Raw genomic sequence first — 19,158 nt, 5'->3', positions numbered from 1 at the left:
ATCACTGTGACATCACTGTGACATCACTGTGACATCACCGTGACATCACTGTGACATCACCGTGACACCACCGAGATTCACCCTCTGCCATGGAATCTGGGTCACCCTTCTCTTCCCTGGAAAATGCCCCTCCAGGGATCAGCGATCCCCCTTTTCCCATGACTGGGTGGATTTAAAACTTGGAACTGGATGTAGGGTTGGAAGTTGGACAACGCTGTGACAGAAGTCCATTTTCTGCTTTTTTATATTTTATGTTTATTTTAAAAGCTTTTCCCCTCCTTTTTCAGGCTGGGCTCATCCTTCCTCCCCTCAGCTGAGCTCCGCAGCCGGCTGAGGTCCTGACACGAGGAGCCAGCCCTGATTTGGTGGCCCTGAGCCTCAGCCAGGTCAGGCTCTTCCCAAGGAACTTGAGCTGCCCTTTCATCGAGCCTCTGGAGCCGTGGCTTTGGGTGCTGTGGAAGGGAGGGAATTCTGCTGCTGCTCCCAGGGAACGGCTGCAGCTCCCAGCAGTGCCACGGGGAACAAGCTCACCCAGCTCTCAGCAGCCACTTGAGACTGAGGGGAAAAAGGAAAAAACAGGTGAGACTGGGACAAAATCATCCTTTTGCAGAGTTTTTTTCAGCGTGGCCACAGAATATGGCAGGGAAGGGCATTTTGTGGCTGTTAATCCAGCTGGGAACCACTGGGCTGCTCAGCCTTGGAGAGCCTCACTGGGAGCTCAAGGAAATTAAACGCACGTGGGTATTGAGTAACATTAGAAAAGTTAATTAAAAACCCCCATAAATAGTGAGCAAAACAGAAATAAAATCTCTGCTGCCTCGGGCTCAGCCCTCGCGGGCAGGGTTCCCCTCTGCCTCCGGAGGGGGAGGATTTGCAGCGGGGATGTTTTGGAGGAGACATAAAAGCTTCCCAAAAAAGGAATAAATTGTGGCTCTTGTGCTTAATTTACAGTGCTCCATGATCCTGCTGGGCCAGGCAAGGTGCAGCCTGGGGCTGGGCTGTCCCCGTGTCCCTGCCAGGAGCAGCTTCCAGGACTCCCAGCTTGGCGAGGGCGCTGGAGCTGCACGAAAATGGGAATTGCTGCTGAAGTCACGCCTTAAAACGTGACAGGGACAGGCAGGGATTGCACCCTGCCCCCCCAGCCCATTCCCAGGGCACTTTCCGGGGTGTTGGGGTCCCCAGAGCTCAGTGGGGTCGGGACCAGGGGAAGCTGCCCAAGGGGGCTCTGGGGGCCCAGCCTCGCACCCTCCCTGCCCTGTGCATGGTCCTGCTCCAGCCCCGGAGATCCCAGAGATCCCAGTGATCCCAACCCTGCAAATCCATCACAAACCCCCACTCCAGAGCCAGCAGGGACCCCAGGCAGCCTCAGCCCCCCTCGGGACCCCAGCCATGGCAGGGGTGTGGAAGCCCTGGGAATGAGAAGGGAAATCAAAGGGTGGAAGATCACGGAATCCCGGAATGCCAGCCTGGTTTGGGCTGGCTTGGGAGCACGTGGTGACAGCTGGGCACGGAAAAACCCAGAGGGTTCGGGAATAGAGCTGGGCTGTGCTGCTGCAGGGCAGTGACAGTGACAGCCCCTGGCTGGGGCTTGGTGGCACCTCACTGCTGGCTGTGTCACACCAGCCCCTGGCACAGCAGCCCTTGGAATGCCAGCCCCTGGAACACCAACCCTTGGAATGCCAGCCCCTGGATCACCAACCCTGGAATGCCAGCCCCTGGAGCAGCAGCCCTTGGAATGCCAGCCCCTGGAACAGTAGCCCTTGGAATGCCAGCCCCTGGAGCAGCAGCCCTTGGAATGCCAGCCCCTGGAACACCAACCCTTGGAATGCCAGCCCTTGGAACATGAATCCTGGAATGCCAGCCCCTGGCACAGCAGCCCTTGGAATGCCAGCCCTTGGATCACCAATCCTGGAATGCCAGCCCCTGGCACAGCAGCCCTTGGAATGCCAGCCCTTGGATCACCAATCCTGGAATGCCAGCCCCTGGCACAGCAGCCCTTGGAATGCCAGCCCCTGGAACACCAATCCTGGAATGCCAGCCCCTGGCACAGCAGCCCTTGGAATGCCAGCCCTTGGAACATGAATCCTGGAATGCCAGCCCCTGGAACAGCAGCCCTTGGAATGCCAGCCCCTGGAACACCAACCCTTGGAATGCCAGCCCCTGGAACACCAACCCTTGGAATGCCAGCCCCTGGAACACCAATCCTGGAATGCCAGCCCCTGGCACAGCAGCCCCTGGCACAGCAGCCTTTGCCCTCTCACCACCTTTCCCAACAGGGGCAGCTCCCATTCCGGGAAAGGTCCTGCCTGGGGTGGATCCAGGACGAGCCTCCTGAGAGGCAGTGCTGGGAACAGACTGGGAACGTCCCGTGGGCACCCTGTGTCTGCTGCCCCCGAGAAATCCAGGGTCACACTTGCACAAACCCCTCTGATGTGGGGGAACAGCTTTCATTTTTGGGGTGGTGCTCACCCCGGGTGTTCTGGGAAGGAAAAGGCCACCAGGGTGCCAGGCGTTGCTAAATGCTTGTTTTGTCAGGAGAGAGCAGCTGGTGTTGCAGGGGCCGTGGAGCTCCTGCCGTGTTCTTCCCTCAAAGCCAACAGAGCTCTGAATTCCCGGCACTGAGGGGCAGCTCTGGCTGTGACCTGCCTGGGCACCCCGGGGACACCCCAGGGACACCCCGGGGACACCCCGGGACACCCCGAGACACCCCGGGGACGCTCCCTGGGGATCTCAGGTTGGGAGTTTAGGGACAGGAGAAGGCCACTGTAAATGCAGCTGAAGGCAGGTGACAGGGTGATGTCAAGACATTTATTTTAATATGGCAATTAAAATTCTCTGTGTACAAATGAGGGGGATTTGGTGCCTGGTGTTTCTAAACAGAACCGGAGAAGGTCACGGAGTCACAGCACGAGATCAGCCAGCAGCACTGGGTGATTTAATCCCAGATTTACACTCCAGGGTGGCAGAAGGCAAGGATAACTGATGCCCAGGTGGGATGGGCGCCTTTGGATCAAATGGAAAATGGGAATTAAAATGCCCTCCTGGCTGGGGCGAGCCTGGTGGCTGCAGGGCCCGGCACAGAGCAGGGGGGACACGTGGGGACACCGACCCTTCCCGATGGGCACCTTGTGCCCAGCAGCAGGCAGTGCCACTGGGAAACTCCTGCCAGCATTCCCAGGGCACTGCCGAGCTTCCTGAGCTCGCCTGCACCTGCCCTGAGCTGTGCCAGTGCCCAGCAGGCCCTGGGGACACCGGGGACACTGGGGACACTGGGGACAGCAGGGACAGAGGGGACACCAGGGAGACTGGGACACCGGGGACACTGGGGACTGTAGGACACTGGAAACAGCAGGACAGAGGGGACACCGGGGGGACAGTGGGACAGCGGGACACTGGGAACAGTGGGGACACTGGGGATTGCAGGACACTGGAGACAGCGGGACACAGGGGACAGTGGGGACACAGGGGACAGTGGGGACACAGGAGACAGTGGGGACACAGGGAACACTGGGGACACAGGGGACAGCGGGGACACAGTGGGGACAGCAGGGACACTGGGGACACAGTGGGGACACCAGGGACACAGGGGACAGCGGGACACAGGGGACAGCGGGACACTGGGGACACAGTGGGGACAGCAGGGACACTGGGGACACACTGGGGACACCAGGGACACAGGGGACAGCGGGACACAGGGGACACTGGGGACACAGGGGACAGCAGGGACACAGGGGACAGTGGGACACCCCGCGACACGGCGCTGGCCCGGCTCGGCTCTGCCACAGAGCAGTGAGCGTGGACCGGCGGGAGGCACCGCACCGACACGGGTGTGCAGCCCTGGGAGACCTGGGAGACCCTGTTAAAAACCCTGCTAAAAACCTTGTGAAACCCTGCTAAACCCTGTGAGACCCTGTTAAAAACCCTGTGAGACCCTGTTAAAAACCCTGTGAGACCCTGTGAGACCTTGTGAAACCCTGCTAAACCCTGTGAGACCCTGTTAAAAACCCTGTGAGACCCTGTGAAACACTGTGAAACCATGTTAAACCCTGCTAAACCCTGTGAAACCCTGCTAAACCCTGTGAAACCCTGCTAAACCCTGTGAGACCCTGTTAAAAACCCTGTGAGACCCTGTTAAAAACCCTGTGAGACCCTGTGAGACCCTGTTAAAAACCCTGTGAGACCCTGTGAGACCTTGTGAAACCCTGCTAAACCCTGTGAGACCCTGTTAAACCCTGCTAAACCCTGTGAGATCCTGTTAAAAACCCTGCTAAAAACCTTGTGAAACCCTGCTAAACCCTGTGAGACCCTGTTAAACCCTGTGAGACCCCGTGAGACCCTGTGAAACCCTGTGAGACCCTGTTAAAAACCCTGTGAGACCCTGTGAGACCCTGTTAAAAACCCTGTGAGACCCTGTGAAACCCTGCTAAACCCTGTGAGACCCTGTTAAACCCTGTGAGACCCTGTTAAAAACCCTGTGAGACCCTGTGAGACCCTGTGAAACCCTGTGAGACCCTGTGAGACCCTGTGAGACCCTGTTAAAAACCCTGTGAGACCCTGTGAAACCCTGCTAAACCCTGTGAGACCCTGTTAAAAACCCTGTGAGACCCTGTGAAACACTGTGAAACCATGTTAAACCCTGCTAAACCCTGTGAAACCCTGCTAAACCCTGTGAGACCCTGTGAGACCCTGTTAAACCCTGTGAGACCCTGTGAAACCCTGTGAGACCCTGTGAAACCCTGTGAGACCCTGTTAAAAATCCTGTGGAGACCCTGTGAAACACTGTTAAACCATGTTAAACCCTGCTGAACCCTGTGAAACCCTGATAAACCCTGCTAAACCCTGTGAGACCCTGTTAAAAACCCTGTGAGAGCCTGTGAAACCCTGTGAAACCATGTTAAACCCTGTGAAACATTGGTAAACCCTGTTAAAAACCCTGTTAAACCTTGTGGAATCCTGTTAAAAACCCTGTCAAACCCTGTGGAACCCTGTCCTGCAGAGGTGTCCTGCAGAGAGTGGCCTTGCCCTGCCCCTGGCAATGTGTGCCAGGGCTGGTGTGTGCCAGGGCTGGTGTGTGCCACGGCTGGTGTGTGCCACATCTGGTGTGTGCCAGGGCTGGTGTGTGCCACGAGAGCCACAGAATCAGAGTTCTGGGCTGGAAAACAGCAGCAGCATCACCGAGCCCAGGCTTCGGCTGATCCCACCTTGTCCCCAGGCCCTTCCTTTGGTTTAATGTTTAAAGCTGTGCCATTTACAGGTACCCAAATCCTTCCTTTGGTTTCAGTGTTTAAAGCTGTGCCATTTACAGGTACCCAAATCCTTCCTTTGGTTTAATGTTTAAAGCTGTGCCATTTACAGGTACCCAAATCCTTCCTTTGGTTTTAGTGTTTAAAGTTGTGCCATTTACAGGTACCCAAATCCTTCCTTTGGTTTAATGTTTAAAGCTGTGCCATTTACAGGTACCCAAATCCTTCCTTTGGTTTTAGTGTTTAAAGTTGTGCCATTTACAGGTCCCCATACACTTCCTTTGGTTTTAGTGTTTAAAGTTGTGCCATTTACAGGTCCCCATACACTTCCTTTGGTTTTAGTGTTTAAAGCTGTGCCATGTACAGGTCCCCAGGCCCTTCCTTTGGTTTTAGTGTTTAAAGTTGTGCCATTTACAGGTCCCTAAACCCTTCCTTTGGTTTGCATGTTTAAAGCTGTGCCATTTACAGGTCCCCATACACTTCCTTTGGTTTCAGTGTTTAAAGCTGTGCCATTTACAGGTCCCCAGGCCCTTCCTTTGGTTTCAGTGTTTAAAGCTGTGCCATTTACAGGTACCCAAATCCTTCCTTTGGTTTTAGTGTTTAAAGCTGTGCCATGTACAGGTACCCAAATCCTTCCTTTGGTTTTAGTGTTTAAAGCTGTGCCATGTACAGGTCCCCAGACCCTTCCTTTGGTTTCAGTGTTTAAAGCTGTGCCATGTACAGGTCCCCAGGCCCTTCCTTTGGGTTGAATGTTTAAAGCTGTGCCATGTACAGGTCCCCAGGCCCTTCCTTTGGTTTCAGTGTTTAAAGCTGTGCCATTTACAGGTCCCCAGGCCCTTCCTTTGGTTTGAATGTTTAAAGCTGTGCCATGTACAGGTCCCCAGGCCCTTCCTTTGGTTTCAGTGTTTAAAGCTGTGCCATTTACAGGTACCCAAATCCTTCCTTTGGTTTCAGTGTTTAAAGCTGTGCCATGTACAGGTACCCAAATCCTTCCTTTGGTTTTCGTGTTTAAAGTTGTGCCATTTACAGGTCCCTAAACCCTTCCTTTGGGTTGAATGTTTAAAGCTGTGCCATGTACAGGTCCCCAGACCCTTCCTTTGGTTTCAGTGTTTAAAGCTGTGCCATGTACAGGTCCCCAGACCCTTCCTTTGGTTTCAGTGTTTAAAGCTGTGCCATGTACAGGTCCCCAGGCCCTTCCTTTGGTTTCAGTGTTTAAAGCTGTGCCATGTACAGGTCCCCAGGCCCTTCCTTTGGTTTCAGTGTTTAAAGCTGTGGCCTTTAGAGGCTGCAGGTCTCTCCCAGTCCAGGAGCAGAGGCCCCATGCCTGAACCGGGCAGGGGTGGGAGGGAGGTGGCATCCAGGCGGGTTTGGGGCATTCCCCTCCCGGGGCGATGCCCGGGGCTGGCTGGGCTCTGTGCCAGGGCACTTCCAGCCCCAAGCCCTGCGGGAGCAGCCCCTGGCTCTGCGAGCTGTCTGGGCTGGGCTCAGCCCTGGGTGCTGGCGAGAGCTGCAGCTCCCCGGGGTGGGGCTGGCACAGCTCTCTGGTGGCACTGCCAGGCTCTGAGCTGCCAAAGCCGTGCCCAAATGTGGGCAGAGGCTTCCAGGCCTGTGTCTGTCTCTGTTCCTTGAGGCCTGCTCAGAGCCAGGGAACCACAAACACACCAAGCAAAGTCCAGCCTGCCACGTAAACCACGAAGTGCTGGGGAGGAAGGACGGACGGCCCCGCTGGAAGCCTCTCCAAGCAGGGATGGACAGTTCCTTTCCTCTGCTGCCCCGGGGCTGGCAGAAATGCTGAATTCACGTGTCCTGATGGGTGCCTGCAAGAGCTGTGGCTCCCTGAGCAAACAGCCTGTGTGGGGAGGGGGGCAAGCTCTGTCCAGCCAGTGTTTACAGAACCCAAAATAACTGGGGCTGCTATCCCCGGCCACGGCGGATTCTTCAAACAAAGCAGCCCCAAACATAAATACATTGTCTTTTACAAAATGCACTGGGGCATATTTGACACGTTTCCTATTGAGAGCAGCTCTTTCATGTTGTGCCTGGAGTGCAGGGGGGCTCAGCTCCTGCTCCCCCACTGCTGGGGCTGCTCGGTCTTGCTGGCAAGCCTGGCCGAGCCCAGATTAATTCTGCTTTTGGCTTCATCCCTGAAAAACCCGGAGTGCTCCGAGGGAAGGCAGAGCTGGGGGAGCCAGGGAGGGCTCAGATGGGCAGGGCTGGCTCGGGGGGAGCTGAGCTGGGGAGACCAGGGCGCTGGGAGGGGAGCAGGGTGCTCCTGGGGGACCCTTTAAACCCTGCCAGCCCCTTTAAACCCTGCCAGGCCCTTTAAACCCTCTCAGCCCCTTTAAACCCTGCCAGCCCCATTAAACCCTCTCAGCCCCTGTTAAACCCTCTCAGCCCCTTTAAACCCTCTCAGCCCCTTTAAACCCTGCCAGCCCCTTTAAAGCCTGCCAGCCCCCTTTAAACCCTGTCAGCCCCTTTAAACCCTCTCAGCCCCTGTTAAACCCTGTCAGCCCCTTTAAACCCTGCCAGCCCCCTTTAAACCCTCTCAGCCCCCTTTAAACCCTCTCAGCCCCATTAAACCCTGCCAGACCCCTTTAAACCCTGTCAGCCCCATTAAACCCTGCCAGCCCCATAAAACCCTGTCAGCCCCTTTAAACCCTGTCAGCCCCTTTAAACCCTCTCAGCCCCTGTTAAACCCTGCCAGCCCCTTTAAACCCTGCCAGACCCCTTTAAACCCTGTCAGCCCCATTAAACCCTGCCAGCCCCCTTTAAACCCTGTCAGCCCCTTTAAACCCTCTCAGCCCCTTTAAACCCTCTCAGCCCCTGTTAAACCCTGCCAGCCCCTTTAAAGCCTGCCAGCCCCCTTTAAACCCTCTCAGCCCCTTTAAACCCTCTCAGCCCCTTTTAAACCCTGCCAGCCCCTTTAAACCCTGCCAGCCCCATAAAACCCTGTCAGCCCCATTAAACCCTGCCAGCCCCCTTTAAACCCTGCCAGCCCCTGTTAAACCATATCAGCCCCCTTTAAACCCTGCCTTCACAGCTCTCCGTGTTCTGCTCATTTTCAAACCCGAATCCTGTGTTGCCTTTTGTTGCCTTTTTTTTTTTTTTTTTAAATTAGATCAAATTGATAAAGGGAAACTCAAACCCAGCAGTTCAGTGGGGGTTGGGCTGGCTCTGAGGTGTTCCTGCCATCACCTGGGAAATGTAATGTGGGATTCTGTGGAGTTCCCATCCCTGGAGGTGTCCAGGGAAGGTCTGGATGTGGCACTCGGTGCTCTGGGCTGGGGACAAGGTGGAGATTGGACACTGGTTGGACTCAGTGGTCTGGGAGGGCTTTTCCAAGCTCAGGGATCCCGGGATTTGCCTGTCTGGAACTCGTGTGTCAGTTCAGACCCCATGCAACCAGGGATTTCCCACTCTGCTGGGCTGGCCTGGGCTGCCCATCCCAGTGCTGCTGCCCTGTGTCAGCCTGCCTGAGGAGCTCAGAAAGTTCCTGTTAAAATCCCAAAACACAAAAAACCAGTAAAATAATAGGAATAATGGGATAAAACCATGGGAGCAGCCTTGGCAGCGAGGGCTGCAGATGATTCACCTCTGCTGGGATACTGCAGAGCCTGGGCTGGTTTAGGGTTGGGGTGCAGGAGCTGTGCCCCTAAATGGATCCCTGGGCTGGTTTAGGGTTGGGGTGCAGGAGCTGTGCCCCTAAATGGATCCCTGGGCTGGTTTAGGGTTGGGGTGCAGGAGCTGTGCTCCCCAATGGATCTCTGGGCTGGTTTGGGGTTGGGGTGCAGCAGCTGTGCTCCCCAATGGATCCCCGGGCTGGTCTGGGGTGCAGGAGCTGTGCTCCCCAATGGATCCCTGGGCTGGTTTAGGGTTGGGGTGCAGGAGCTGTGCTCCCCAATGGATCCCCGGGCTGGTTTGGGGTACAGGAGCTGTGCTCCCCAATGGATCCCCGGGCTGGTTTGGGGTACAGGAGCTGTGCCCCTAAATGGATCCCTGGGCTGGTTTGGAGTCCAGGAGCTGTGCTCCCCAATGGATCTCTGGGCTGGTTTAGGGTTGGGGTACAGGAGCTGTGCTCCCCAATGGATCCCTGGGCTGGTTTGGGGTACAGGAGCTGTGCTCCCCAATGGATCCCCGGGCTGGTTTGGGGTACAGGAGCTGTGCCCCTAAATGGATCCCCGGGCTGGTTTGGGGTGCAGGAGCTGTGCTCCCCAGGCATCCCCAGGCTGGAATTCCCAGCAGACAGCTCCCACAGTAGTTCCTGGATCAGCTGGCAGATAAGATCTGCTCTGGCCCCACCTCCAGCAGCTCCTGCAAACCCCAGCCAGGGTCACTCCGGCTTTTATTCTCACTGACCCAACACGCTCGGCTTTGGGACACACAGGAGCAGCTTTGGGACACACAGGAGTGGCTTTGGGACACACAGGAGCAGCTTTGGGACCCACAGGAGCAGCTTTGGGACACACAGGAGTGGCTTTGGGACACACAGGAGCAGCTTTGGGACACACAGGAGCAGCTTTGGGACACACAGGAGTGGCTTGCAGGCAAACCATCATCTCCAGGTGGATCTTCTGTAGGTGCCTCAGGCAGAGGAACAGCACAGAGAGAGCAGGCTGAAAAGACATCCTTACAGAAACGCCACCAACCCAGCTTCCCGTGCCAGGAACCTGGGAATGGAAGCTCCCAGGTGCACTTCAGCTCCTGGGATCACGTTCAGGAAGGGCAGCCCCTCAAAAGCCATGGCTGGAGGGCAGAGCTCCCACTCCTCCTGTCCTGTAAGCAAACGGGGAGCTCCCATCCCTCCCCATTTGGGTAAAGCTCCCATCCCTTCCCATTTGGGTAAAGCTCCCATCCCTTCCCATTTCTGTAAAGCTCCCATCCCTTCCCATTTGGATAAAGCTCCCATCCCTTCCCATTTGGATAAAGCTCCCATCCCTTCCCATTTCTGTAAAGCTTCCATCCCTTTCCATTTGGACAAGGTTCCCATCCCTTCCCATTTTGATGAAATTCCCATCCCTTCCCATTTTGATGAAGTAGCTTCCTCATTTTACCCCAGCACCGAGGGACAGAAGTTCCCCTCCCAAACCCTGTGAATATTCATGACAAAAGGCATTGTTTTGTGTGAACTGGAGTGAAACCACCCCGATATTAAGAATCAGCTGCCCTGAATCTGCTGGAGGACCCTTCCAATGTCACATTCCTGGTTTTCCAAGGAGACACAGCACCCTGCTGCTCCTATAAAGGAGTGGATCACAGGCGTGGATCCCTGTTCCTCCCAGAGCTCCTCTCCATCCCAGGCTGATCCCAACCATCCCGGAGCCAGGAATGTGCTGGCCAGGGCTGCTGCAGGCAGCTGAGGTCATCCTGACATATTTCACAAGTGAGCGGCTCTGCGGAGCCCTTTCCCAAAGGAAAAGTACACAGAGGGAACAACAGGGATCCTCTGCACACCACAGGCTTTTTCCACCCCAAATCATTCCAACAAAACAGCCTGACTCCAGCAAGGCACTTTTTTTAGGCAGAAAGAGTCCGAGTTTTCCCTCAAAGCACCACCCAGAAACTGAAGCACTGATGAACCCGCAGCTGTTACACCCAGGAGTAGCTCAGCACAGAGAAAGTCCAGCAACTCTAACTAAAAAAGACATTTAATCCATTGGTTTTAGGCTGGGTCTTCAATTAAAGCTAGACCTTGGCTTATAGACTGGACTCAGACATCACCCAGATAAAATCAGATTTACATGGACAAGAATCAGACAATGCAGAACAAAAGTGAAGGCACAGATTCTTTGCTGAGGAGTTACTTTCATAAACAAATTAAATAGAGTAAAAGTAAAGGTTTTGTGCAAGAAATTCCTCACAGATGCAGGACTTCATTTGCCTGTAAGACCCCTGAATTCCACAGTACCTGGCACATGGAATATCAAGTATATTTTACTGTATTTGCATTTAACTTCACCCCGAAGGCCACAGAACAGGAGACACGAGAGGCTGTCAGCTCCAGAAGGGTGAAGAAAACGCGTTAAGACACAACTTTTTAAAAAACAAGCCTCAGATGTGGCACAAATGGACTGGAACTGCTAATCCTCCTCAAGCTCCCTTCAGCTACCACGTGGATGAGTGTTTATCAGGACACTCGCGCTGCCTCAGTTCTTGGAGGGGATGGGTGTTCCATCATTGCTGCAACCCTGCTCAGTTTTAAGACACTTAAATCCAATCAAATTTCTTTTTTTTTTCTCCCTTATTCCTGTGGTTTCTCTCCCTGTGTCCCCTTGCCCTTCCAGAAAAAAGGAGGAAGGGCTCTCTGAAGGAGACAAAGTTAGTATTAAACATTCTTAGGAGTGAGTCCCTTCAGTAATTCCATCTGTAGAATCTGCTGTAATTTTCTCCACCTTAAAGCAAAAGAAGCCCCTCAGGCTCTACTTCAGGCCCACAAGACCTCCCACTGTTCATCTCAGCCCCGAGTGGCAGTGACCATGGAACGTCCTCATCCCGTTCTGCAGTGACCATGGAATCTCCTCATCCCGTTCTGCAGTGACCATGGAATGTTCTTATCTCATTCTGCAGCTCAGCCACGAGTGGCAGTGCCCGTGGCATGTCCTCATCCCTTCTGCAGTGACCATGGAATGTCCTTATCTCGTTCTGCAGGGACCATGAGTGCCCTCATGCCAGCTCAGCCACCGTGACCATGGAGTGTCCCATCCTGCTGGATCCCAGCGCTTCTGGCACCCTGCAGGGAGAATTTGGCACTCTGGGTCCAAGCAGTGACACCGTGAGGGGGTGCCAGCATGGAGCAGATTCCCAGCAGGGTTTCCAGGTGCTGGGAGCTGTGGGATGTCCCCTCAGGCCACTGTGGGATGTCCCCTCATGCCATGGTGGATGTCCCTTCAGAGGCCATGGTGGATGTCCCTTCAGAGGCCATTGCGGATGTCCCTTCAGAGGCCATGGTGGATGTCCCCTCAGGCTTTGGTGGCTGTCCCCCAGGCCTTGGTGGCTGTCCCCTCAGGCCGTGGTGATGTCCCTCAGGCCATGGTGGATGTCCCTTCAGAGGCCATGGTGGCTGTCCCTCAGGCCATGGTGGCTGTCCCCCAGGCCATGGTGGCTGTCCCTCAGGCCATGGTGGCTGTCCCCCAGGCCTTGGTGGCTGTCCCCTCAGGCCGTGGTGATGTCCCTCAGGCCATGGTGATGTCCCCCAGGCCATGGTGGTGTCCCTCAGGCCTTGGTGGTGTCCCCCTGGCCTTGGTGGTGTCCCCAGGCCATGGTGGTGTCCCCCAGGCCTTGGTGGTGTCCCCAGGCCATGGTGATGTCCCCCAGGCCATGGTGGATATCCCTTCAGAGGCCACGGTGATGTCCCCCAGGCCTTGGTGGCTGTCCCCTCAGGCTTTGGTGGCTGTCCCTCAGGCCATGGTGATGTCCCCCAGGCCATGGTGGTGTCCCCAGGCCATGGTGGTGTCCCCCAGGCCCTGGTGGTGTCCCCTCACACCGCGGTGCGGCGGATCTCGTGGGACAGGCCGAGGGCAGCGTCGCCGTGGCCGCAGCCGGCGCTGGGGCAGCGGGACACGGCGCCGGCGGCCTGGCGGCAGCGGCGCAGCAGCATGCGGCGCAGCAGCAGGTACACCCAGGGGTCCAGGATCTGGTTGAGCGAGGCCAGGCGCACGGCCGCCAGCGGCAGGGTGCACTCCCGGCGCGGCGCCCAGCCCTGCCCGCCCCGGCAGCGCCCGCCCGCCGGCTGCCACGCCATCCTCAGCATGGTCACCTGCGGGGACACGGACACGGACACGGTCAGCGGCCACCACGGCCCGGCACGGCGTCCCCAGAGTGTCCCAGGCACGGCCGGGAGCAGCCGGCGGCGCTGGAAGGGCTCCTGCCCCTGGAACTGGATGGGTTTAGGGTCCCTCCCGACCCCAGCCTGGGTGGGATTCTGTGTGAGGGCTCCTCAACACCCCATTTTCCTCAACACCTCCTTTTCCTGAGCACCTCCTTTTCCTGAACACCTCATTTTCCTCAACACCTCGTTTTCCTCAACACCTCATTTTCCTGAACACCTTGTTTTCCTGAACACCTTGTTTTCCTGAACGGGGATGATGGAAGGGCTCCCTGCCACTGGAACTGGAAGGGTTTAAGGTTCCTCCCGACCCCAGCCTGTATGGGATTCTGTGGGAGGGCTCCTCAACACCTCATTTTCCTCAACATCTCATTTTCCTGAATACCTCATTTTCCTGAACACCTCCTTTTCCTGAACACCTCGTTTTCCTCAACACCTTGTTCTCCTCAACACCTCATTTTCCTCAACACCTCATTTTCCTCAACATCTCGTTTTCCTGAGCAGCTCATTTTCCTCAACACCTTGTTTTCCTGAACATCTTGTTTTCCTGAACGGGGATGCTGGAAGGGGTCCCTGCCCCTGGAACTGGATGGGTTTAGGGTTCCTCCCAACCCCAGCCTGGGTGGGATTCTGTGGGAGGGCTCCTCAACACCCCATTTTCCTCAACATCTCATTTTCCTGAATACCTCATTTTCCTGAACACCTCATTTTCCTGAACGGGGATGCTGGAAGGGGTCCCTGCCCCTGGAACTGGAAGGGTTTAAGGTTCCTCCGACCCCAGCCTGTATGGGATTCTGTGGGAGGGCTCCTCAACACCCCATTTTCCTCAACACCTCCTTTTCCTGAACACCTCGTTTTCCTCAACACCTCGTTTTCCTCAACACCTCGTTTTCCTCAGCACCTCATTTTCCTGAACACCTCATTTTCCTCAACACCTCGTTTTCCTGAACACCTGATCCTTCTCCTGCTCCCAGATCTTTCCTAGACAGACCCTTTTTCTTCTCTCAGATCTTTCCTGTACAGACCCTTTTCCTGCTCTCAGATCTTTCCTGCACAGATCCTTCTCCTGTTCCCAGATCTTTCCTGCACAGACCCTTCTCCTGCTCTCAGATCTCTCCTGGGCATGGTTTGGAGGCCGCAGCTGTCCAAGCCTGGGACCCCTGTGGAACAGGCTGTCCATCGTGCCATGTGTGCTCTGGTGCCACGGAGATGGAGGCACCCAGCGCTGCCCCGGGGCACCTCCAGCTCTGCCCAGCTCTGCCCAGCTTCCAGCCCCAGATAAACTGGCAGCCAGGCCCAGAAGGGCTGGGAACAGCCCCAGGAGCAGCCCCGGGAATCGCTGCCTGACCTGCAATCCCACAGGAAGCCTCCCCGGAGCTGTGTCACCCCAAAGGTCCCAGCTGGGCTCTGCTGTCCCCCCAGGCCAGGACAGCTGGAGCCACAGAGGCTCCAGGGAGCATTTTTCCACTCCAAGGGATATTCTGGGTGCCAGATCAATTAACCATTGTTGACCTTGGAAAGCCTGGGCTGAAGCTGGAGGGCAGGGCAGCATGGACAGCACAGGAGAACTGTTTTTGTTGCTTTAAACAGAAGCAGCTGAGGATTCCACCCACGACATTTCATTGACAGAAGTGGCCATGGATGGAGCCTTGGGAAAACGGGGATGCAGAGCTTTGTAAAAACATGGATACAGACCCAGAGCACATCAGGAGCCACTAGGGCACCACGATTCCAGAGCCTGACCACTTCCCTGGCTCTTCACACGCCGACCCTGTCCAGACTCTGCCATCTCTTTTTCAGATGGAGCTCCAAAACCACCAGGCTAATAAAAATACATTTCCCAAGCACAAAACTGCTGCTCATTTGTGGTTTTATTACGTAAGAGCCCTTTATGGGAGTAGTTGTTGGGCCAACAGATGCTCTACTGGAAATTTTGTTTGTTTGATATCATTAGAGATTGTTTATCATGGCCTGTATTGGTCTTCTAAATGGATTAAAAGCCTGCACAAGGCAGAGGAACAACATCAGGTGGAATAAAGTCAACATAATTCATGTCATTAAAAATCTGGCTCAAAATGCTGATGATTGGATTTATTCCACAAGAACGGCTAAAACTTTACAGTTATCATGAGTGTGGTTTTATACGTCTGTAATTTCTGTCTGCCAGGAGGGATAAGGAGCAGAAATATTTTAACAGGAAGAGCAGCAGAACTTCTGAGCATTTTGGCTTTAAATAACTTGGGAACAACTCTGGGAAGGAATAGCCTGGGACTCTGAAATTATTGTAATTCCAGGTTGTGCTGCAGCAGCGTTTCTGTAAAATCAAGGAACAGCTTGCTCCGTTTCACCTCAGCTTCATTTGTCTGCTTCCCTGCAGCTCAGGGGTTATCCCGGAATCCCAGACTGGTTTGGGACCTCAAATCCCACCCAGTGCCAGCCCTGCCCTGGCAGGGACACCTCCCAGTGTCCCAGAAGGAAACAATTCCTGCACTGCTGTCTGCTCTCCTCCCTCCTTCCCAAGCCAGCACACAGCCAGACGTGCAGGACACTCCAAGGAGCCCTTCAGAGCACAGCCACAATGTCAGAGCTTTCCCTCTGCTGATAAATCACATTTGATTTTGTCGTTTACATCAACAGATCAGCCCTAAAAATACCGTGTGTGGCGAGGGCGTTGTTTACCTCACAGCAGCAGCTGCCAGGATCCATTAGCTCTCAGTTACAAAACTCAGATGTCTTTAAAAAAAACACAGAAACAAAAAAAAACTCCTCTATAAAGCAGCAGATTTCCATTGCAGCTCTGTTTCTTACAACTGCTGAGTGCTGCAGCTACGGGTTAAGTGATTGCTACGAGCTGGCTTTCACTGAAAAGGCATTTGCATTCTCCGTGGTCACTTCTCCAAAAATCTGGTCTCTAATTCCTGACCTGCACTTCAGAGGTGCACAGAACAAACTGGGGAGCGTGTCAATGGAGGTTTATGTATAAAAATGGAGGTGTATTTATAAAAAAATCCCTTCAGCCATGAGTCTGGTTTGTGAGAACTCCACAGAAGAACTTCCACACCTCCAAGTGTTGCTGGCACCGATGGAAGGGAAGTGCTGCTGAATTCCCTTGTGCCTGTGGGAATTCACTGTGCTGAATTCACTCCTGCCTCTGGAACCACAGAAATGCCCAGGGCACCAAACCACCAAGCAGAATCCCTGCTTCCTTCCTCATTTACCTGGTTATGAGGGAGGAGGAAATGCTTCCCCATCTCAGGGCTCTCCTCTCATGCTGCAAGGCTGGTGGAACCCTCAGGGGTGACAGGACAAGAGGAAAACTGCTTCTCCAGCCAGCAAGAACCTTTCACACAACTTCAGCATGTCCTCAGCCAGCTTCAGCCCACCCTGCTCAGAGAGCCCAAGAACCAATTCTCCTAAAATCCTACTAAATTCTACTAAATCCTACTAATTCTACTAAAATCCTTGATAGAATAACCCAGCCTTTTGGGATTCCAGACCCGCGGGTGTGCCCCGGTCCCACAGAGCAAAGATGTGGATTCTGCCTCCCCCCCTCCAGCACAGGAGGAGCGGTTCTCAAGGAAGGAATAATAAAATAGTGAAAGCAATGCAAAGATCCTTAAGGAGCCGGCTGGCCAAGCCCGGAACTGCTGTAAATCAAGCACAGCCGGCTGCCAGCCACCCGGCACTCAGAGTCACGGCCTGTGCGTTTTCTCAAAAAACACTGTTTGAAGTTTTGCTGCAAGGTGGGAGCAAAGAAAAGCCCCTAAACCCCACCTGGCTGCAGCGTCCTGCTCCCAGAGTCTCCCCTGACATCCCCCTTTTCTCCTCTAACGAGAACCTTTAACCTCCGGTTCCCGCAGCTCCTTTCCCTGCACTCGGCTCTGCTCTGGGACCTCTCCCAGCTCCTCTCCTGCCCCTGTCCCACCCTCCGCACCCCCGGCTGTGTCCTTGTCCCTGTCCCATCCCTGTCCCTGTCCCCGTCCCTGTCCCCGTCCCTGTCCCCATCCCTGTCCTCATCCCTGTCCCATCCCTGTCCCATCCCTGTCCCTGTCCCCATCCCTGTCCCCATCCCTGTCCCTGTCCCTGTCCCCATCCCTGTCCCTGTCCCATCCCTGTCCCTGTCCCTGTCCCCATCCCTGTCCCCGTCCCTGTCCCCATCCCTGTCCCTGTCCCTGTCCCTGTCCCTGTGTCTGTCCCTGTCCCCGTCCCTGTCCCCATCCCTGTCCCCGGATGTCCCTGTCTCTGTCCCCATCCCTGTCCCTGTCCCTGTTCCCTGTCCCTGTCTATGTCCCCATCCCTGTCCCTGTCCCCATCCCCGTCCCTGTCCCTGTCCCCATCCCTGTCCCTGTCCCTGTCCCCATCCCTGTCCCTGTCCCATCCCTGTCCCCGTCCCTGTCCCCATCCCTGTCCCCGTCCCTGTCCCCATCCCTGTCCCTGTCCCTGTGTCTGTCCCTGTCCCCGTCCCTGTCCCCATCCCTGTCCCCGGATGTCCCTGTCTCTGTCCCCATCCCTGTCCCTGTTCCCTGTCCCTGTCCCCGTCCCTGTCCCCATCCCTGTCCCCGGATGTCCCTGTCTCTGTCCCCATCCCCATCCCTGTCCCTGTCCCTGTCCCTGTCCCTGTCCCATCCCTGTCCCTGTCCCATCCCTGTCCCCGGATGCCCCCGGAGCGGTGTCCCCGCAGCCTCCCCGCCGGCTCTGTGCCCCGGAGGCTGCGGGCAGCCCGGCGGGCCGCACCTACCAGCAGCGGAGCCCAGCAGGCGGCCAGCACGCACATGATGCCCAGCAGCTGCAGCAGCGTCTCGGTGGCGATGCGGCCCCAGCGGGAGCCGGGCCGCGGCGCGCCGGGCCGGGCGCGGCAGCGGGACAGCAGCGCCCCGATGGTGGCCAGGTTCCCGGCGGCGGTGGCCGCCAGCGACAGCAGCCCCAGCGCGGCGAAGGCGGCGGCGAAGGCGCTGCCGCCGGCCGCGCTGATGAAGCACCAGGTGCCGGGCCACTGCAGCGCGTAGCGGCCCAGCCCGGCCAGCGGCAGCAGCGCGAAGGCGGCGCCGGCCGCCCAGATGGCCGCCAGCCCGCGCCGGGCGGCCCGCGGGCTCATGTGGCTCGCGTACCAGTGCGGGGCGCGGATGGCCAGCGCCCGCTCCACCGCCATGGCGCTGGCGATCAGCAGCGGGCACAGCCCGAACAGCGTCATGCTGAAGCCGAAGAAGTCGCAGAGGCGGCCCGAGGGGTCCATGGCCGCCCAGGGCCGGCCCGACAGGTACACGGAGATGACGACGGGGCTGGTGAGCAGCTGGCCCAGCATGTCGGTGAGCGCCAGGGAGCCGATGCACAGCAGGAACGAGCGCTTCCTGCGGCTGCCCTTGGCGCGGTAGCTGCGCGACACGAGCACCATGGCCAGGGCATTGCCCGCCACGCCCGTCAGCATCATGGTCAGCGGGATGGCCACGGACACGGCGCCGCCGCGCTCCGCCGCCCGGCCCGTGCCGTTCCCCCGCGGGCCCGGCCCGGCCGCGCTGCCGTTGGGCGGCCGCTGCTGCCAGGGGCTCATCCCGGGCCGGCGGGTCCCGCAGCAGCGGGCACGGAGCGGGCACGGAGCGGGCACGGAGCCGGCAGCAGCGCGGCCGCTTTATGCGAGCGACGGGCGGGACCGCCCCGGGGCCGGGAGAGGCGGAGCGGGAGCGGGCAGAGCGAGGGAACGGAGCGGGGACCGGGCTGGGGAGGGAACGGGGCAGCGGAGGGGGCTGGAGAATCCCTGAGGAGCTGAGGGGGCTCAGCCTGGAGCAAAGGAGGCTCAGGGCCCTTGTGGCTCTCACAGCTCCTGCCAGGAGGGGACAGCCGGGGGGTCGGGCTCTGCTCCAGGAACAGGGACAGGAGCAGAGCCAGCAATGTGCTTTGGTGGCCAGGAAGGCCAATGGCTCCTGGCCTGGATCAGGAGTGGTGCAGCCAGCAGGAGCAGGGAGTTCATTCCTCCCCTGTACTCAGCGCTGGTGAGGGCACACCTCGAGGGCTGTGTCCAGCTCTGGCCCCCCAGTTTGGGAAGGACATTGAGATGCTCGAGAGCATCCAGAGGAGGCAACGAGGCTGGAGAGGGGC

General features: G+C 56.8%; 1 protein-coding gene across 2 annotated transcripts; it reads right to left on the bottom strand.

Annotated features, from left to right (window-relative positions):
* Positions 1-230: 230 nt before the first annotated feature.
* On the bottom strand, positions 231-18,712 carry PTGER3 (prostaglandin E receptor 3). 2 transcript variants are annotated; one of them, XM_085586069.1, is made up of 2 exons: positions 17,804-18,712; positions 231-555 (listed from the first exon to the last, which is right to left on the bottom strand). In XM_085586069.1, exons 1-2 carry the CDS (start codon positions 18,611-18,613, stop codon positions 421-423), a joined length of 945 nt encoding a protein of 314 aa, XP_085442195.1. In that variant the 5' UTR covers positions 18,614-18,712; the 3' UTR covers positions 231-420. The 2 variants fall into 2 exon arrangements, with proteins under 2 accessions (XP_085442195.1, XP_077641657.1); XM_077785531.2 differs by lacking the exon at positions 231-555 and adding an exon at positions 11,487-12,996 and having other exon boundaries at positions 17,804-18,710.
* Between the last annotated feature and the right edge of the window lie 446 nt (positions 18,713-19,158).

This window comes from Lonchura striata, chromosome 8 (genome assembly GCF_050655825.1).
Source record: "Lonchura striata isolate lonStrDom1 chromosome 8, ASM5065582v1, whole genome shotgun sequence".
NCBI classification, from domain to species: domain Eukaryota; kingdom Metazoa; phylum Chordata; class Aves; order Passeriformes; family Estrildidae; genus Lonchura; species Lonchura striata.
This window is presented reverse-complemented; position numbering and strand designations above follow the sequence as displayed.

What these genes read in the sequence shown, in the direction of transcription:
- PTGER3 (XM_077785531.2), bottom strand. Translation starts at nt 18,613, where the DNA reads ATGAGCCCCTGGCAGCAGCGGCCGCCCAACGGCAGCGCGGCCGGGCCG. An exon ending in CCTGCTGGGCTCCGCTGCTG is followed by an intron (nt 12,997 to 17,803) that starts GTAGGTGCGGCC and finishes GTGTCCCCGCAG; the next exon opens with GTGACCATGCTGAGGATGGC.